Source organism: Thermobia domestica, chromosome 18 (assembly GCF_964235325.1).
Source record: "Thermobia domestica chromosome 18, izTheDome1.hap1.1, whole genome shotgun sequence".
In the NCBI taxonomy this organism is placed as follows: Eukaryota; Metazoa; Arthropoda; class Insecta; order Zygentoma; family Lepismatidae; genus Thermobia; species Thermobia domestica.
In genome coordinates, this window is record NC_137471.1 from 133,416,217 (window position 1) to 133,438,101 (window position 21,885).

General features: G+C 38.6%; 1 protein-coding gene across 6 annotated transcripts in view; it reads right to left on the reverse strand.

Annotated features, from left to right (window-relative positions):
• LOC145675520 (ubiquitin-conjugating enzyme E2 W) overlaps window positions 1-21,885 on the reverse strand; it is a 146,237-nt gene that overhangs the window by 50,672 nt on the left and 73,680 nt on the right. For 2 of the 6 annotated variants that reach the window (XM_081745993.1, XM_081745992.1), the window contains exon 2: window positions 14,514-14,697. The exons of the other annotated variants lie outside the window; for them this stretch is intronic. In XM_081745993.1, the coding sequence (XP_081602119.1) occupies window positions 14,514-14,600 (87 nt within the window). In that variant the 5' untranslated portion in view covers window positions 14,601-14,697. The remainder of the gene's footprint in view (window positions 1-14,513; window positions 14,698-21,885) is intronic. 6 annotated transcript variants of the gene reach the window in all.

Sequence of the window (21,885 nt, forward strand, 5' to 3'; positions counted from 1 at the left end):
AAGGGATACACTCAAAAAGAACGTGTGGTTTGCGGTGACACGTTCGAGCTTTATTGAACAAACTGTTACTGAAAACACATACAGTGATATGGTGGAACAATTTTTGGAGTCCCAGTTGGTAGCTGATGAAAATATAGATACGGTTGGGTTTGAATAGAATGGAGCACTACCCCATTTTGCCACAATTGTTCGAAGTACCTGAATCAACCTTTTCTAGGAAGATGGATAGGTCGTGGCTAACTCAGGTCGTGGCTTCTCGTTCTCCAAACCCTACAACCTTAGACTTTTTTCATATTGGGTTAATCAACTCAAAAATACATAGGGCGAAGATCCAGAGCATTCAGCATCTCACGCGACGAATTAGAGCCGCGGCTGCTACGATTACACCTTTTATGCTAGAGCACTGGAAGGTCGTTACTTTAAAACGTTTTGAAAATTTCCACTGCTTAAAACCAGTAACCACTACCTCCTTGCCTATTGTGTAAAAAAACCTGTTTATGGCCGAGATGTATAGTGACTTTAGAATATTAGAATCGGAACTACGATCATTGTGTTCAATTATGTAAATTGAGAATAAAACACGAGGTTTACCGCTCATGTTTGTATTGTGCTGTTACGGCCATAAGGAAAGGGACAGCAAAGTAACTTATCTATCGTATCATTGTGTTTATTGATTTGTGTTCTGATGTGTACAGTTCATATGTGTATCTACAGGCAAAATGTACATTTGTTGCATTATACAGGGTGTCCCATTTCAAGCCGAACCCGGTTTTCGGTTAGCAAGTTATTTATTAATGAAGATAATTCAGTTTCATTACAAGATGAACATTTCAGAACTTGCGCAAGATAAGATGGCATCATAAGTGCTGAAAGTGGCCACCATTAATGTCTAACAACTGAACTCTACGTTCCATGTTTCGTGAAAGTGGTTGCTAATACGTCTGCTCTCAATAGTTCACTCAATTTCTTCACTTGTGTCCAGACGGTGGACTTATTCGGTGAAGATCTACCTTCAAACTTATCAAGGAACTTACTGAACTTGTCTTGATTTGAATGTTTTCCAGTCCGAACAATCAAGACACGCTGCTCAACAGTCTACCAACACATTTTGTTGCAAGTTCCTTAACAATTACTCTGGCACCACGCGCAAGTAACAACCCGTTCTTCCCGATACACACTGAGAGCTGAATGAACAAAAGCAGTACGATAAGAAATACGCTCGATAGATTGTGGTGTTGATAGCAGCCACGAAGCATTTGATTTGATTTTCAGTTTCGAGTTCCTTTCAGCAGCGAGGCTATACGACACGTGGACCTATAGCTTAACATCGGGTCCGAACCATATGAGCTCCTGCCGGGAATCGAACCCAGGTTTCCCACGCCAAAGGTGGATATGCAAATCCCTCAGTCACGAGGGAGGACGAGGCAAAACAACAAGTTTCTAGCTATAGTAGTGAACTGACTGATGATCGCGGGCACACCATCATATTTCTAACCTAAAGAAACAATCCTGCTAATATATAGCAACAGTTTGACATTCCGCATAGAGTCACTCACATTCAAGTATTGTAGCAAAAGTTATTAAAGAAAACCAAGCTCGGCTTTAATTGGGATACGTGGTATAAAATAAATTTTACATGTATCTCGACGGTAGTTGTATAACTCAAAGCAGTAGCGCAGTTACTACTACGTTTTAAAAAACGTGTCTAGCGTCTCGGATCACTAAAGTACGGAGCAAGGTGTGTTCTGAGGGTTCGAAATTTCCCTGCTATATGTATTACCAGGATCTACGCACTACTACTTTCACCTCCGCGTACTGAAAGTCCTTCCTAACAGAAAACTTACTTGTTAGAAATAGCCCATGGTTTGAAGAGTTCGGCAACGAAGACTAGATATGGCAAAAGTAACAATCAATGGCTGGGACGCTGCCGTTTGCTTTTATCGTTTTGAAATTCCACGTCATGGGATACCTGGTATAATATAAAGGACCCCACACAATCCTTATGGAAACTGGATTTCGGTGAAAATGATTGAAACCGTGATATGTTGTAGATATTATGATCCTCAGAAAAAGTCTTAATGGGCACAACCTCAAATCACTGACCGTTTGGCCACTACAGGGTTTCAAATAATTCCACGGAAATCCAGAATACTGTTACCTTATGCTCTTTTCAAAACAGTGGCCCTGTAGTGGCCAAACGGTCACTGATTGGTAGCTGTGTCTGTTGAGACTTATTCTCAGAATCACAATATCTAGCCTATATCATGGTCTCAAGTACAATTTCAGCGAAATCCAAAATACCGTTACATTCTGCTGTTTTCAAAAAGTGGCCTTGTAGTGGCCAAACGGTCAGTGATTTGAGGTTGTGCCCATTAAGACTTTTTCTGAGGATCATAATATCTACAACATATCACGGTTTCAATCATTTTCACCGAAATCCAGTTTCCATGAGGATTGTGCGGGGTCCTTTATATTATACCAGGTATCCCATGACGTGGAATTTCAAAACGATAAAAGCAAAGGGCAGCGTCCCAGCCATTGATTGTTACTTTTGCCATATCTACTCTTTAAACCATGGGCTATTTCTAACAAGTAAGTTTTCTGTTAGGAAGGACTTTCAGTACGCGGAGGTGGAAGTAGTAGTGCAGAGATCCTGGTAATATATTGGTGGTTGTGTCCATTGAGACTTTTTCTCAGGATTACAATATCTACAACGTGACAGTTTCAAGTGATTCCATCGAAATTCAATTTCCATAAGGATTATGCAGGGTCCTTTTACGTGTATCTAGGTGGTAGCTGCAGAATTCCAGAGGACAATTTGTAGGCCACTACTCCTTCAGTAACTAGTACAGCACATTTTTTTTTTTTTAAGTTCCCTTACGAAATACATTTTTTCCTACATTGTGCAAAAGCCAGAGACTGGCAACAAGAGAGAGACCAAACTTAATTTCTTCTTTTAGACTTCACCTTTCAAAAGTTTTGACCACAGCAACAACTTAAAGGTCATCTTCTGGATGCATAAGTAAAAGGTCAATCTACTATGCAGAGGAAATCGACTGAAAACAAGAATTTAAAGGCCACCAAATGAAACGAATTTCTCTTAGACGTGTTGGCAAAGGTTGTTTATATATACATTTGATCGACAAGTAAGGCATGCCAGAAAGGAATCAATAGTGTGGCTATTTTCTTATTATGCATGACCTAGTTCCTGATTTTCACTGGGTCAAAAAGATTTGATATCAAAGCAAAGCAAATTGAATCTACAGTATTTTTTAACGAGTTTTACATACCTGATTTTGTTTAAATTGACAATATTATCAACCTATACCTGGAATTTCATTAATCTTGAATAATAATAAAAAATGTACATGTGTCTGTGTCTGGCGTCAGCTTTTCGCATAGAACGCAATGGTCTAGCACAGGGTTTCTCAACCTGGCGGTCGCGACCCCTAGGGGATTGCGAAGATAAATGAACGAGAGAAATATAATTAGAATCTAATACCAGAAATATTTTTTAATTATTATTTTGAATTTTAATCGGATAGGATTTTTAAACATAGTCCTACTGTTAAAAAAAAAAAAAGAAAAGATCTACTAAATATCTTCAACAGGTGCAGAGTTATTCAAAAATCAATTTAAGAGTCCTTATCACTGCGAAACTAAAATACCGCTAAATTTACAGTAATTATGTGATATCTTCAAGTAGATAAAAGATCATCGAAAAGTGGATCAAGACCTCCCTAAACGATGTTATTTTGTATGAGGTACCGTTATCACGAGTCACCTAGTAGCTTTCCGTTTACAGTTATTTATAAACGCGAAAATAAATGCCAATTTTCTAAATGGCTGGAAATCGAAAGCAGATTAATGAGTCATGATAACGGTATCTGACACAAAATAATATTGCCTAGGGAGGTCTTGTTCCACTTTTCGATTACCTTTTATCTACTTGAAGATATCACATAATTACTGTAAAATTAGCGGTATTTTAATTTCGCAGTGATGAAGCTTCTTAAATGAAAGTGGTACGATATGAAACTAATAAGGATTTATTATTTTTTCAGCGCTGTGATGTCGATGCAATCACAGAGTCAAAAACACTAATTCGCAATAGCTGTGTTGCATTTGTTGATAAATCAACAGTGGACAAATTATTGTGTCAGCAATAAAAAGAATTCCTTTTGTTTAGGATCCTTTGTTGTTCTTTGCAAACTTGTACAGGTATGTGTGAGAGCGAACAGTCGTTTTTTATCCACCAAACTGGCCTTGGCTGCAATGAAGGTAGATCTTTGGTGTGAGATTTTATTTGTTTCCCAAATTTTAAATGTTAACAAGTTGCTATTAACAGTTTTTGGTGATACTGAACACATACACAACAATGTACCAAATTTACAACAATACGAGGTAAATCAAAATGGCGGCCTCTCGAAAATTAAAACAACTTTTTTAACAACTGTCCAAGTTTTTAAAAACCAAAATTAGGAATAACTTTTTTATATCTTATGACCCAAATTTAAGGGAGTTATGAAGTTTAAGTTTTTAAACGGCCTCCATTTTGAAACAATATAATGGATCGGATTCGATATTTGTAATATTAATTAACTAACCAAATTTGGTTTTAATCGATTCGCTTTTAGTGAAGTTACTGTATCCACTATATACAAGAAATGGATTCTACTATTATAGAAATGAGATCTCCGCAATAGGTGTATTAAAACTCCCACACAAGCTTATTACAAACCAGAAATTATAAGGGAGTTACTGGCAAGAGGATGTGATAAAATGGGGTTCGTGGTAGAAATTAGGTTGAGAACCACTGGTCTAGATCTACGAAATTTGATACACATATCTCCGCTAGATCTAATCCTGTACGAAGCCCTTCTTTCGATCTTCGCCTTGGGGGGTGGTATGACTGGAGGATGTGAAAATGTATGTACGTTTCTCTCGGTATTTAATAACTAGACATCGAATTTTTATACAATTAAAATTCATTAAATATGATGCAAATATGCTGTTAAATGTTAAAATATGCACTAACAATGCAATAAAAGAGACCATTTTCAAACATGGGGCAAAGCTTTGACCAAGTTTTGGGGTAAAATAAAACCTCGAAAGTATTTTATTTTTCAATGATTTGTCTTCAGAATTTATTTTTATGATATGATAATTAGAGTTTATTAAAATACACACAGATTATCAAATTAAAATGAGTACACTGATATGAGAACATGATCTCTAGTTTTCCTTCATAAATGTGTTTTGAAGAGTACATTTACATTTCACGAAATAATAGGCCTAAGAGTCTCACTTTTCTATAATATGTGTTTCCACTGTACCGAAAAATAAGTTTTTTTTTTAAGTCCTTCAAGTAATTAATTAGCCTTATAGTATATCACGACATGCTTCTCTACTTTATTATTTATTTATTTATTTATTTGGGGGGGTCTGAGTTTGTGACATTTACAAGCCACAAAATAATCTCTCAACATCAACAGAAGTTACTGGACACTATTTACAGAAGACCAAATTTAATATCTATATTTTCTGGTAAGTTGGCATCTAACCCTTGAAGGTATTTTCCAATTTCTTCAATTGAATCGTTGAGTTCGAAAAACAGTCGTCTCCACCGAAAAAAATGAAATCTTTAAGTTTTACGTCCCACGGTGATGCCGGTTAGGATAAAGGAGACGGTGATAATGAGAGATGAGTGAAATGGTGGAATGAAGAAAGTGGGAGGAAACGGGAGAACCCCGAGAAAACCCACGACTACGGTGTTTGTCTATCACAAAGTCCACACGCGAAGATGAACGTTCTACCACTGAGCCACCTCGCCCCCCTCGTCTCTATCGAAATTCGAGAGGAGAGACAAACAAAACTAGATCAGTTAATATGCATCTGACATATAGAGCTGTTTTCATATTTGGACTGTAGAAACTGACAAATTCTACGATCCAAAAGTGAAAACGATCCTATACGCATATTGACTAAAAACTAACTAACTAACTCTATGGCCTATGGAACCCGGAGGTTCAGTGCCGCGTTCACAAAAGCTCTCCACTGACTTCTATCCTTAGCTAATTGCATCCAGTTTCTACTTTGTATTCCTATCTCTGCGAGATCCATCTTAATATTGTCCTCCCATCTGCGCCTAGGTCTTCCTAATGGTCGTTTTCCTATGGGTCTACCAGTCAAGACTTTAAAAGCGTTTCTACTTTCTTCCATTCTAGCTACATGACCTGCCCACCTAAGCCTCCTAGACTTGACGACCCTAACAATGTTGGGTAAACCGTATAAACTATGTAGTTCCTCGTTATGAAGCTTCCGCCATTCCCCATTCTCGTTCCTCTTGGGTCCGAATATTCTTCTCAGGATCCTGTTCTCAAATACTTTCAGTCCATGTTCTTCCCTCAGAGTAAGCGACCATGTTTCACAACCATACAGAACAACAGGCATGATTATCGTTTTATATATTTTAAGCTTCAAATTCCTCGACAGAATTCGCGACGACAAGAGATTTTGAACCGAATAGTAACACGAATTCCCTGCTTTTAGTCGACATTTAATTTCTTCGTGAATATGATTTTCGTCTGTTAATATTGATCCTAAATATTTGAAAGTATCCACTTTATCAAAAGTATTATTTAATATTTTAACGCCTCCACAATTTGCCGTATTACGGTCCCGACGCACTTCCATGTATTTAGTTTTCTCTGCATTTACTTCTAAACCCATGTCCCTGCAAGCGTTTAATAAGATCTCTGCATTTATTTCTACTGTTCTCCTATCATCCCCTATTAAATTTACATCATCAGCATATGCCATAACCTGGTGAATGCCGTTCAACTCTAGGCCCTGGTTGCTATCTTTGATTTTCCTTATGGCGTATTCCAGCACAAAGTTAAATAATAATGGCGACAACGCATCTCCTTGTTTCAGGCCATTTTCGACGTGGAAGCTCGTGGACAAAAATTTTCCTACCCGGACTTTACTTTGGGATTCACTTAAACATATCTTAATTAATCTAATTAGCTTTCTCGGTATTCCAAGTTCTGTAAGAACGTTGTATAATGTTTCTCTCCTAACGGAGTCGTAAGCCTTTCTAAAATCAATAAATAGTTGATGTACCGGGGTATTGTATTCCCACTTCTTTTCGAGTATTTGGCGAGTTAGTTTTCTCTCTCCTCTCAAATTAGTTTCGATGGAGACGACTGGTTTTCGAACTAAGAATTCAATTGTATTGTTGTCGAAATTTCTGGAAGGAATATCGGTCAATTTCTTCTTGAGAGAGCGTCCGAATTTACCAGGATCTTACTGGAGGTCGTGCTAAACTTCATCACATAGAACTAAGCACTCCCTCAGCAGAATTCCTCGCGTCTCTCGTTTCTGAAATGATGTCGACACTTTATAAGATTTTTCTTAACGCCTTGGGAATTATAAGCGTACTTGTTTTGTTGATCGGTTGCTAACATTGTTGGTCCTCCATAAACTAGGCATTCTTCCATTCTCGCACGCAAAAAGCCATTCTGTTGCTTAGACATGTAAATGCATTGAAAATGCAAACTAAAGCTACATTTATTGCATGCTATAAGTATACATTTGAAATAGAAATTTATAAGTAGAATATACTGAATATGCTTTTAAGAATTAACATATGCTTTAATCTTTGAAATATGCATCTATATGCACTATAAAACTTCAAATTTGAGCTATATTATTGTTGTTAGAAACCCGAATCAAGTTTAACACAGATGCACTTAACCAAACAAAATATGCATTTGCATAAAAGTCATGTCTACTAATAACACCTTGTGTATGCAACCCCCATTACGTCATTGTTGTGTAGGCTTATACAGGATGTTAATGAACTATACCGACAAACTTTAAGAGGTGATTCCTCACATCAAAATAAGAGAAAAAGTTCATATGGACCTATGGCGAAAAGTCCATTGTTTCAGGGCTAGGGCTGTCCAAAATCGCGAAAAAGCCAAATTTCAAGAGGCCCTATTTCGAATTCGAGAGACTGTGGATGGTGCTCCTTATCAGCGTAAAGGAAGCCATGCGTACACAATAAAAAAGTACGCATCTATTGTCAATAAGTGCAAAGATTATTTCCTACAGGGTATAATTCTCAGATATGTTTTCAATAGTTTTCAGATATACCCTGATTTCAAGAAGGGTCCAAAGTAGGCAGGAGGTAAACCTTGACAACAATGGACATCCAATGGTTCGGAGGGAAGGTGAAAGTGTTAGGAACCGGGAGCTCCATGTTTCTGTGTATTCGGAATAACGTGTGATGATATGCATTTCGTCACGGTATATTTCATATTTTCTTCACCTATAAGCGTGAAAGAAAACATCGTACCATGCGAGTTCCCGAGTACGAGAGACCGTCCTGCTGACAATCCTTAACACTTCCGACATCGCGCTCAAGGATTTCGTGTTCATTGCTATCAATACTTATCGTTTGCCTACTTTGCACCAATCATAGTCAGAGCATATCTCAAAATTCGGTTGATGGCATGTCTGGGAATTTCACCCTGCACAATCCGTACACCCAATGAACATTAATGAAATATACATTTTTGGATTGCGTATGCGTGACTTCCTTTACGCTGTTAAGGACCACCATCCACAGTCTCTCGAATTCGAAATAGGGCCTCTTGAAATTTGGGCGATTTTAGACAGCCCAAGCTCTGAAACTATGCATGTTTGGCCATAGGTCCATATGGACTTTTTCTGTTATTTTGACGTGAGGAATCACCTCTTAAAGTTTGTCGGTATAATTCATTAACACCCTGTATAAGAGCACACGATAAATACCGGGAAATGGAGTACTTATTTTCCTTTCTATGTCCTGATTTAGGACGGGTGCTTACAGCTAGTAAATTAATACATTTGGCATGCATCCTTATCTCCAATGAAAAAACAAAATGGTCGAACAGCAAATTCATGAGGAGTTCAAGGACAATTATTAAGAAAATAGTACTTACATTCAACTGTCACAATTAATTTAGCTTCATCAGACCTTACGTGGGTCCCTCATTATCGATCATCCATTTCACCCACAATTCTTAAGCATTGTCATCAAATTTTTTTACAGTTCATTTGGTCTAAAAGCCTTTTCTATATCAGTAAATATTAAACACACTTCCCTGCCTTTTTCTACCAACGCATGAAACTTTCCACTTTTTGCTTTCAACCAATTGAAAATTTTTAGACTTAATAAATGGAATAATTTGGAGTTTAACAACAACAAAACTAGGCCTGGAAATTTCATGCTACAAATCGAACAAACATGACTATTTAGTCAAGTTAAAACAGCCTTTGCATATGTTTGGAGTAATTACACATTTTGCAAGGTACTGCGATATAATGTGTTATTTGGTTTACAAGTTGAAACTGATTCTGGTGCTAAATTGACTTTTGGAACTCATAATTATGTAAATGAATAATAACTGCTTATCAATAAAATGGAGGTAATCTGGAGACCACCACTCAACTTATGTATAATGTGACTGTCTACAACAAAACTGAGTAAAACAAGGTTTTAACATTTTAGTACTTATAAGTCAGTTACATCTTCAACCCATTTACTTTACATACACAAACAAATAAAAACTGCGAACATATGCATACTTTTCAACAGTGCTCGTTCTACAATAATGCAACTTTGCTTAGTCCCATGATTTCAAGGAAGATGTAGATGTATTTTTGTCTATAGGCACTAATCCAGCTTTCCTAAACCCTGCCAGTAGGTTGCGTTCCATTTTTGGTTCAATTTCTTCTAAAACAGTTCGCAACAGCATTGAAAGCTGATCCTTTGGAAACACACAGAATCTTCTACCTGCATCTGATTGCTTCCATCGGTCAAGAACGTCCTTCCACTTCATTTTTAGCACACTAAAATACGCCACATCTAGTGGATGGGTGAGATGCGACGAATTAGGTGGAACACAAACAAAATGTGCATTGTGTTCTTCACAGGGCTGAATAACACTGTTGCTGAGGTGTGAAGTGAGATTGTCACCAATGACAACCTTCTTCCCTTCTTGTTTCTTAAGAATTAGAAGCAGATGACTGGTAAACCAGTCCTCAAAAATGACCAAATCGATCCATCCGTCTTTACTGCGGTTATATCTAGACTAGGTAGGCCACCTTCTGTCCAAGTTGTCCACAGATTCCATGGGTTCTAGTATCCAAGTTGTCCCATGGGCTCAAGTAACCCGCGTTTGCACATGTATACCAGTTGTACTTAACCGCACATTATTCTATCAATGAATTATTTAGGACATGCACAGTCCTCAATTGATTTTGATACTAAACTAAATATGAAATGTATGCATTTACCTACAGTTTTATGCTATTCCTAATATCTGTCCAGACGAAAGTATGCAGCGTGAAATCCACACCAAACTTTTGGTGTAGATTACATAACCAGTCTTGCCACTAGCAGTGACTTCTAAACATCCCACGTGGGTCTGCCTAGTGCTGCTGCCTACCAGCCAAGCACTAACCTGTATAGTTCTACTGATGTTGCGAGTTCACAGAGAACCAAACAACATTTTTCCGTTTTGGGCTTAAGTAACCTGGAGTCCTCAAGTAGCCCGTGTTTGTCGTATTCTTTAAGATTTGTAACACTAACGCCATCTCGTGCGCAAAAAGCTCAATACTTTTTAAAGTACTTGATATTGACATTGAAACCACCCCCTCATCACCTGCATGGAACGTAACTAAAATTCCATAATTCACCATAGTACATTTTGAGATTGTTTGTATTCTCTTGCAAACTTGAGAAAATTTGTATCAGAACAGAACATGTTAGCCATCCGACAAAGAGGAAGGTTTAAAAGTATTAATGATCGAAGTTTTCAAAAAAGTAATGCAAAGTGCATTAGTTCGCGCAATAAACATTGGAGTTTAATTACTTCCTTCATTTGTGTTGGTGTAAATTGTGATTTCATGCATGTTAAAGCATCAATTAAAATAAGTGCTCTTCTCGCAACTAGTAAGATTGTGGAAGTCGTAGATTCAACTTTCAATCATTTTCCTGAATTTCTTTTTAAACAAAGTGGTCCAAATTTAAAAAAAAAAGTTTATACTTGCAATGCTCATATATACTAGGAATGCAATGGATATACCCGATTGCAATGAAATGAGCTGAGCGAGCTTAAACTACGTAATCAGGAAGCGTTTTTCGGTGATTATTCCTCGATGGTACATCGGATTTTTGATTTCGACCTATGTTGTCACTCAGCACGACATACTCTATCAGCGTGCTAAGTTTGGTTGAGATCGGCCAAACGGTCTAGGAGGAGTTCGCGGACAACCAAACGGCTAACCCGAGTATAAGAGCTTCGCTTCGCTCAGCTCAACTATGTTCATACTGTGCTTAGATGGGTGTATCTAAGATTATAGATTGTTCTTTTGTTCCAGGCAGTATGGTCTTCACAATAGCTCAGAGGGTGTCAAAAACACACGAAACATTAACATTAATGTCAATCGAAAATTAATGTAAATCAAATGATTCGTCCTCGTATCTCAAAAACCAAAAGGAGGAGATGGCTGGAATTCAGCTCAAATCTTTAAGAGACTAGAAAATTGTCCTTAAATGGATCAAACATAATAAAAACAAAACAAAAAAAAAAACGTACAAAACATTAATATTAATGTCAATGGAAAATTAATAGAAAATAATACCTCCACTTATCTCAAAAAATCGAAAGAGGAAGACGGGTGAAATTCAGCTCAAATATAGAACATACTATGCAGATTTTACATTCAAAAAAGAAATTGTCCTAAAATGGATGGAAATAGTCAAAGAAATCACAACACATTAACATTATATTCAATGGAAAATCAATGAGCAAAAATGAATTCGCCCACGTATCTCAAAAACTATAATAAGGAAATAGGTAAGTGGAGGCTTGTTGCAAAGACATAATGAAGAGCTTAAAAACGATGTATAGCACGTAAGGTAAATATGGATGAAACGTTATCAAAAATTGAATAAAATAAATAATAATAAAGTATATGCACCTCCTTCGAATTACCCAGGGCGTCCCACGTGGAGGTTACGTGCTTGATATATGGACGGACTCAGGATAAAAGGTAACAAGTCATTTTTATTCATTTTTCAGGAGAGTAATATTATTCCCTTTTACCCACTGTGGATTCCATTGTAGGTTAATTATTCCCTTTTGCACGTCCTTTGTACGCGTCTGTGGTCACGTTTTTTTCATAGGGCTTTTCATACAAAAAAAGCGCCATTTAAAATACAACAACTCTGTGTTAAAAACCGAAAATTGTAAAAAAGTGACTTGTTACCTTTTACCCTGAGTCCGTCCATATCTCACATCTGAATTTGAAATATCCAGACTCGATTTAGGAAGCAACTTGACTTTTGACCTGATCACGTGACATTCTGGTCTTATGGCAAACCGGACAAGTCCTCTGCCTACATTTATATTGCACTAGTTGTTTTCTAAGCCTTCTACAAGCTGTACGCTACACGTTAAAATCGCGCTTAATTAAAAGTTATAATTGTCTATGTTTAACACTCTTTCCCTAGTTTGCCCAACTACGAGTAATTTGTGGTTACACAAACACAGAGTGTTCATAACATCAACCTTGCATTGTTATAACTCGGGAATAAAATACGTGACATGAATGCAAATTGCACACCAAGAAAGTGTGATTCCTTGGTATGTTTTACTGACGAAATAAAATACTTCACATAAGTAAGTACATACATAAAAAGGCTAAGAACGGAGTCAGGCCCGTAGCCAGCCCAAAAATTTAGGGGGGGGGGCGGTAGAAGTTAGGGAGGCCGACCCAATCATGTTATACTTCATCACCATATTATAGTTCAATCGCAAGCCTACCGTGAAATTTTATGGGGGCCAGCCAAAATTTAGGGGGGCCCGGCCCCTCTTGCCCCCCCCCCGTGGATACGGGCCTAAACGGAGTTAAATGTAAAAACAAAAATGATGGAAACTCTTTCTTTACCCAGTAACAGTTTAAATTTGGCGGGACAAAACTTGGTGAAAACTCTGTATAAATGGTATCAAACGGTCAAATCTACATTAGGCACAGTTCATGTAACTCAAATTTAAATACTGTATTTATGTTGCTTGGTTACTAAATTAGATTGTGAATGACATGAAATAAATACTTGTTTATTTAAAGTAATTACATTCTTATTCTTTAATACACCTCCTGTCTTACTAATAAAGAGCAAAGCAGGCTCATGTTCATCATCATCATTACTCCTTTTCAAATAAAGACAGGCAGGTAGGCATGGGGCTAACGTAGCGGATCGGCCATTGTTAACTGTTAGTAACTAGCTGAAATACCCGTTCTTCGCATGGAGGCTGTATTTGGAAGTCAACGCCTGTGGGAGTATCACCATTTATCTCAGCGACCGAAAATGAAATGAAATCTGTAAGTTTTACGTCCCACGGTTATGCCGGTTAGGCTAAATGAGACAGTGATTATGAGAAATGAATGAAATGGTGGAATGAAGAAAGTGGGAGGAAACGGGAGAACCCCGAGAAAACCCACGTACACGGTGTTTGTCCACCACAAAGTTCACGTGATGGGAGCAGGTTTGAACCCTGGACCCCAAGCACCAGAGGTGAACGCTCTACCACTAAGCCACCGCGGCCCTATCTCAGCGACCGAGAAAACTATGGATTTGACACTAATATAAGTCATTTTCTATTACTTTTACATGTCCCGGTAAACGCCCCCCGAGTCCCCTGGTTTGAAATTCGCAAAAAAAAAAAAAAAAAAAAAAAGTGGGACCTGGACCAAGGTACCCGTGACCCACATTTAGTAGCTCTTGGTCTACTCGTCTGGTCCGCAGGCCAGACACAGACAGACAGACAGACGCACAAACAAACAAACTCTTCATTTTATTTATATTCGATTAGTGTCACTCACACAATTACATGAGTTTATATTACACATAGATGTAGGACTGCCTATTAAGACAAGAGTTGATACTGTTTCGTCGTGTCACACGGGCAAACCTACTTAACACATCTTTCTGAAACCGAAAACATCCTAGGCATATATTTCAAATCCCTTCCACCCTGAATACCTCTGTAAACGAATTATTTTCAAAGGAATCGTTCTTGGATTACATTTGAGTTTAGCGTCCCTTTTAGCAGCGAGGCTATATGAGAAGCGGACCTACAGTTTAACGTGGGAAACCAACTACATGAACTCCAGCCATGGATCAAATCCGGATCTACTGTGCTGAAAGCGCGTACGTTGTTCAATAACCACGAGGAAACTCTCATTTCCAAAGGAATCATGTGTGTCGACACTTAATTAATGATAGCATTTCATGTTTTCAAAGCAAAATGTTTACCTGAACCTATGGGGAAAATAATTACACAGTTTATATTTTTTCTTCGGTTTTTACACATATAGAAAAGTAAGCATTCTGGCCAGCAAGTGAGTTTGTGAATGAAAAAGTAACCCTTCCAACAGCACATACAAGCACTTACCTCCCAACGTACACCATCCAGCACTGGTTTGCTTTTTAAACTTTTCATACCCTTCATCATGCTGACTTTGTCGAATACAGAAGCCATACTGTTAAACAGTGGTCCTTACTGGACAAACTGTCTGCTATCTTAAAATCATTGCGCTTCTTCTGAACATAAGCACCAGTCTTCAGTAACAAATTTCCTTTAGCACAACAAGAAAAATCGTCAAGGGTGCCGCATACGAAGATGCGTTATTTCCAAGTTAAAAAAAAAAAAAAAAAAAGTGCAACCAATCTGCATCAACTATAGATTAACACTCAGTCAAACTACCCAATCCATCGTTAAAAAATGCAATAGTAGTTTTCAAAAAATATTTTTGTGGTCAATTAATAAAGCCGTTACTCAGACTTGAAAGGTCAAATGAATTTAATAACATAAATGTCTGTAACTTATAATTGGTCATACTGTCATTCAGTGGCGGATCTAAAAGCTAAACATTGGGGGAACCAGCCAGAATCCAGACTACAATAAGTATAGTATGAGTTTAGTTTTTCATTGGTCCCGCAGAAGCTTTTAGCTTAACTCTCTCCCGACGGATATTATGGCTAGGTTGGACGTTGACATTGTGGACCTCAAGTATTGTTTCACACATTGCGCAACAGAAAAACTGCAGCTGAAACTATACATAATGTTAAAAAAAATCACAAAAAAAAAAGAATAAAAGGCACTGCATATATCTATATGCATAAGCACCAATCTTAAGTAACAAATATATATAGGGTGGCCACAAAGTCCCGTTACACCCTGAAAATGAGTAACATAAACCACTGAACGTACGTAAATAACTACACGGAAAGAACTGAATGACATGAAAAACAATGCTTTCGAGAAGTTTTATTAAGATAGGAAACATTAAGTGTCCAAAGGATCAGTCTGTCGACCGTCATTCTCATCACAAAGAATAATACGCCGCCAGGTTCTGTACGACATTTTGCGGAGCATTGCAGGTGTAACTTGTGTGAAAGCTTATTTCATAGCTTCTGTCAGTTCGGAAGTGGTATCGTAATGGTTTTGTGCAACGATGTCCTTTATGAACCCCCATAGCGTATTATCACAGATGATGAGGTCTGGGCTTCGTGGTGGCCAGGCAAGTGATGCGCGCAGATCCGGACTATCACGACCAATCCAACGCCCAGGAAAGACTTCCGAAAGATATTAGCGTACGGCGAGGGTATAATGGACAGGTGCCCTATCATGCTGAAACCAACATGTGTGATTCCGTGCTCTTCCAAGAGAGGAACAAACCAGTTCTGCAAAATGTCCAGGTATCACTGGTAACTCACAACATCGTCGAAAAAGAACTGCCCAAACACGCATCTGTGTGCACGCCTACCCATATCCCATGCGGGGAGATTCTGTTCCGACTCCTCATAAAAGTGTGGATTGTCCTTGGATCAAAAGACCACATTGCTTGCGCGAGAACTCCTGTAAATTGCACACTTATCGGTGATCACTTTGCCGAGTTTTGATATTATGTCGAACGTCTGAAGGAGTTGCATTAGCAATTAAAAGGGGTAATGGGACTTTGTGGCCACCTTGCTTCAATTATTTTTGTTGTTCAAGAAACTGAGGGCACCAGGCTAGATCTGGCACTGCTGTCATTTATTGGCATTTCACTTGGCGCTAACTGAGAAGCTGCCGTGCCTCACGGTTATATGCTAACTTCTTCGCATTGATGTAACATTTTTTTTAAATATCCATCCATCAGTTTTAGCCTCTTCATCTCCTCTATCCTTCCATCGTACCTTCTATCACGTCCCTTATGGTTAGGGCTCCCATGTTGGTGAATAGTTTCTGCACTAGAATTGAATGCTCTTCCCAATCCCTCGCATGTCTGTCCATGTCGGTCTCAACAGTTGGCTTGTGGTGCGACCTGGAGGTATTTATCGCTATTCTTAATTTGTTAAAGTGCCATTGTACTGGTCTCTCATTAACTACACCACTACCGAATGCCTGCTTTCACTAGCGTTCGTATCCAATTTAATCTGGAGGACAGAAACCTAGTATTCTTTCATTTTGGAGGGGGAGGGGGCGGAACACAGTACCAGCATTACTTTTCCATATTTTTCAAAATGCGATTTTTCTGCCTATTTTTTATTCATGCAACTAACTTTTCAAACGAAATAGATTTGAAAACTGGAAAAATATTTAAAATGTAGTATGATCAATATTCGCAGCTTTTGCTAATTTTTACTCATTTAGATTCTGACGCTTGCCTTCACAACCACTAAAATTCCACTTTAAAAAAAGAAAAAAATCCTTCGTTCTTTATTTCCGTATCTTTAGAAAATACAATCTCGGATATACTATTTTCACTGAAACCACACCTCAACCACAACTGCAATATCTTCCAAGCGAATGTGAAAGAGGGTTCTCTCAGACGAACCTTATAGTAACTCGATATCTGTTTGTACATAGAGTGCAGGAGACACGGGTTCAATTTCCAGTGGGACCTCGTGTGATCAGTATCACTATAAGGTCTAGGTTTCATATAGTATTGGTGCTGAAAGGGACGCTAAACTTCAAAGCAACCAACTGATCTCTGAACATGACGCTTCTGCACTGTTCATTAGAATAATAGCACCGTTTTTCACACAGTTTCAAGCACAGTAAACATGGAGACTCGTGAATGCTCTGATGTCGTTATTCTGCGCTTGATACCAAAAGCAAGAAGCAATCTAGAGAAGAGGGTTGAGTCGGACGATATGTTAAAAGTGTGAAATAACATTTATTCTAAAGATCGGAATCTTTTCTTCTAGGGAAAACACACACACTGTGCTCTTCTGTACTATTTGGAGATACTTATGCTTAACATGTACTCACTAGCATCCACAGGACCGACAGAGATTTCAAGAATATCGTGGAGCTTTACGTTGGCGGCCCTGGTATCACTTCTAATTGTCACAGGGACGTAAACGATACCTCGTTGTAAAGCTTATGGAACACACATTCGAACGAGCTAACTTTCGTGTCCCCCGTGCCAAACCCGTAGAAGATTTTCTTAAATAATAATTTGGGGGCGAAATTTGAGAGAGGCTGGCAACACTGTTACTTGTACGCAGGAAAAAATATTTTCTGGTATACGCCAGACGCTGTACACCAAGCGTGAAAGTTCAATACTAAGTGACACAAAAATCCGAACGTGTTTCCTACGAGAATCATCCTGTACATATTTTTCGAAATATTTCGATCTACCCGAGTGACGCCCCTAATTGTCACAGAGATATAAGCCATACCTCGTTGGAAAGCTTATGGGACACAGATTCCAACGAGGTCACTTTTGTGCCCCGTGCTCAATAAATTTAAAAAAAAAAAATTGTGAGATTATGGCAGCACTTATTTGCCGTACGCAAGAAAAATGTTGTGACGTATACGCCAGACATCACTCGTTAATATATTCATTCATATTTATTGGTACCACTTTTCATGCTTCTAGCTCCTTTGGAAGGAGAGTTTCACCCAAATGTTGAGGTGGAGGAAACACTAAAACATCCACCCTACCCTTCCGCTGCGGGTCCCCCCGATGTGGATAATATGCACACCGTTCGAAATTTTCATCCTTCCTGAAGAGACAGACACCTAAATCATCTACCTACGTTAATTAGGAGCTGGTCTACGGAGGTTTAAACTGCTGGTGCAGCCACTGAGCAGTTGGTCCTGAAAATGTTGGTATAAATTACAACCAGCATCTACATGTTGGTATAAATTACAACCTCCAGTATTACCACACTGAAATTCGCTAAAACTTCCTTGGGTATTTAATATACATAGGACAACGTTGGAAGATCGACCATTTGATGCTTGATCAGTTGGGAATCAAATTCCAATCTTTCGGTTGCATGGTGGATGATCAACACCTAACTTATCAGTAACAAAATCAGCTCACGAGATCCACCCTGTTATTACAAGTGAGAAAATACCATACCGATTCTCAACTACACAACATTCACAAAATACCTTTGAAATGTAATGGCATTTTGTTCCCGACACAGCGCTGCCAACTTATAACAGAATAAAGTCAGGAAAGGAACATATTTGTAGGATAATTTTCAAACTTCCTCTGTTCTTAAGATTACGTAAACTGAACTTATATCGAAATAAAGATATTTTAATAAATAAGGTATACCTCATATTTCTACTTTAATTCGCACTTTGAGGTATATGCACCTTAGTGAAAGACTAAGATCTTGCCAGACGCGGAAAATCTTATAAAAGGAGAAAATATTAAACACATTTTTCTGCCAAACCAAATGCACTCGAGTTGCCAAAATTATACGAGCACTAAACAAACATATATGAATCAACAAGTGTTAGAAAAGGGGAGGAAATGACACAGTGCAATTGGAACGGGAGTTCGACAATGATGCTGTCTCTCGAAAACATGATTTAATACCTATCTATAAAAGCGCCTACATAATGAAGACAGCATTTCGGTAGGAGGTAGCATGATTAGATGTATAAGATTTGCAGAAGACACGGTGCTTTGCAGAATCTGAGAAGAAAATCAACAGAATGTTACAAAATTTGAGGAAGGGTTTTGAAGAATATGGAATGAAAATAAATATTAGAAAGACAAAAGTAATGGTGATTGGAACGAAGAGGTATGTGTCAAATATAAAAGTGGGAGGGGAGAAAATAGAACAAGTGAATAGTTTTCGATACCTGGGTAGTATTCTTAGTAATGACATGAAGTGTGGACGTGAAAGAACAGCAAGGATAGGAATCGCGAAGGCAAACGTGATGAAAAACGACTGGAAGCTTTCGAAATATGGTGTGAAAAAGAATTGAAAGAATTTGTTGGGTCGAGCGGAAAACGAATAAGATGTTAGAAATGGTGGGGAGAAAGGAACACTTATAGGTGTTATTGAGAAAATGAAGAGAAACTGGTTGAGACATTGCCTAAGAAGAAATTGTATCATAAGGGACGTGCTAGAGAGTGTGGAGGCTGGAAAGAAGAGGGAGAGGGCGAAGGAGGCTACCATTAATGGGCGATATAAAAACAAAAAGATCATACGCGAAGACGAAAAGATTAGCGGAGGACTGTGAAGCATGGAAGCTTCTCAGTTGCGGCAAGTAACCTACCAATAGGGACATGATGATGATAATGATAATATTTTGACATGCTCAATACAATCACGGACGAAAAATATAAGTTTTTCTTCCCTTTTGTTTGTTAGTCCCACTTTTTCATTGAACTTATACTGCACATGCCAACCCTTAAGCATTTATGACTGCATAACGGAACAGAATATACTGTTAATACAGAACAATCAATAACTGAATTTTACAGCAATCCATAAAGCTACTGTAAACATCTGAAAATAGTGTACTGTCATCAGGTGTATGTATTTGTACCAAATTCTAAAGCTCAGTTCGTAAGTGGATGGAAGTAACTGCAGAGTTTGAATTTAATAAAAAGAAAAAACGCGAGATTTAATACACAACACTAAAAATGCAATTTGATATTTCCAAGACATCCAGTTGAGTTGATTTTAACGTCCCGTTCAGCAGCGAGGCTATATGAGACGTGGACCTACTGATTAACGTGGAATCTGAACCACATGAGCTCCCTCCGGGAATCGAACTCGGGTCTCTCAATACATCGAATTAGTCATGGATCCGAGAAGTATGTGGCGAACATAGTATGTTAACCGTGGGTCTCATTCCTTACAAGTTTGCGTCAACGTGGAGGAAAAAATGTGCTTTTCAGTTTATCGTAACTAGTATAGCCTTACAACTGCTTGCTCTAGTTCTTGTGTTGCGTTGCGTTGCTGTACACAAAATTTTGCGAAAATTGGTACCGAATCTGCCAACTGAACACCAGGTTCGACTTCTCGACAGTCTACCAGATTTTTACGCGTGTTCCTTCATCATTATCCCATATTCGCTGATCTTATAAAAGAAAAATGCATAATTGTAAAGTATTCACGACTGTTGATATGCTTGAAAGGACGAAGAATGGATTTTGTACTTAACATTTTATCGAGTTAGTCACTTAGGCTATGCTGCCCTATGGAATCTGAAGGTTCAATGCAGCATTCACAAAAGCTCTCTACTGACTTCTATCCTTAACGAACTACATTTACTTTCCACTTTGCATTCCTATTTATGCGAGATAAATCTTAATATTGTCCTTTCATCTACGCTTAAGTTTTCCTGATAGTATTTTTCCGATTAGGTTTACAGTTAAAACTGAGTGTTCCAACTTTTTTACATTCTGACTACATGACCTGCATATTCTAGCCTCTTAGATTTAATGATCCTTGCAATGTTACGTACACGATATCAGTTATACAGTTTCGCGTTATGAAGTTTCTACCATTCCCGTTCCTACTGAGTCAGAATATTCGCCTCAGGATTTTATTTTCAAACACTTCGTCTACGTTTTTTGCCCTAAGCGATCACGTTTCGCAACCATAAGGCACAACAGGCGTAATTATCGTCTTATATAAAAGTAACCAAGAAAGTTCTGTCGCTCTTACATTCACCACCTTCGAACATCGATATGTCACCTAAGACGTACATGGAAGATCAAACATAGTCCCCATCAGCATCGATGACCTTCTGCCAACGTTCGCGAAGGCCATGGATTCCATCGCAGTAGAACTTAGTGCGCCGTGAAGCGAAGAAAGTGTCAAGTGCATTTTGTACCAGGGATTTAAATTGACGTCCTCTAAGGTGATTGTCCAACGAATAGAACAGATGATAATCGGGCGGTGCAATGTTCGGTGAGTATGGTGGATGCAATAGCGTTTCCCATCTAAGGCGCTGAATGATGTCCCGGGACATCCTCGCCACGTAATGCTTAGCGTTATCCTGTAAGAGGAGGACCCCTTTGCGATTCAGAAGTGCTGGCTCCGGAGTTTTGAGTTTTTCTTGGACACGGCTCAACTGCTGACAGTACAAAGTTGCATTCATGCTCTGACTAGCTGATAGCAGTTCTCGATGTACGATGCCGCGAGCAGACCACCAAACACACAGGAGGACCTTCTTCTGGTGCAGTGCTGGTTTCAGCTCTTTCGGAAAAGGTTCATGGGAAAATAACCAATGATGACCGCGCCGTGGAGCTTCGTACAGGACCCACTTCTCATCAAATCTCAACACCCTGTCCAGAAATGGCTCCTTCCCCACACAAGACAGCAAAGAAACACAGGTGTCTCCTCGCGTTGCTTTCTGGTCAGCAGTCAAATCATGTGCGACCCATGGATCCAACTTGTAGTGCTTCCGAAGTTGATGGAGATGCTGCCGAATGGTTTCTCCACTCACACTGCATTGTAGTCCCAGTTCCTGACATGTCTGGCCACTGTTCGCCTCAATTGCGGTCTGAAGA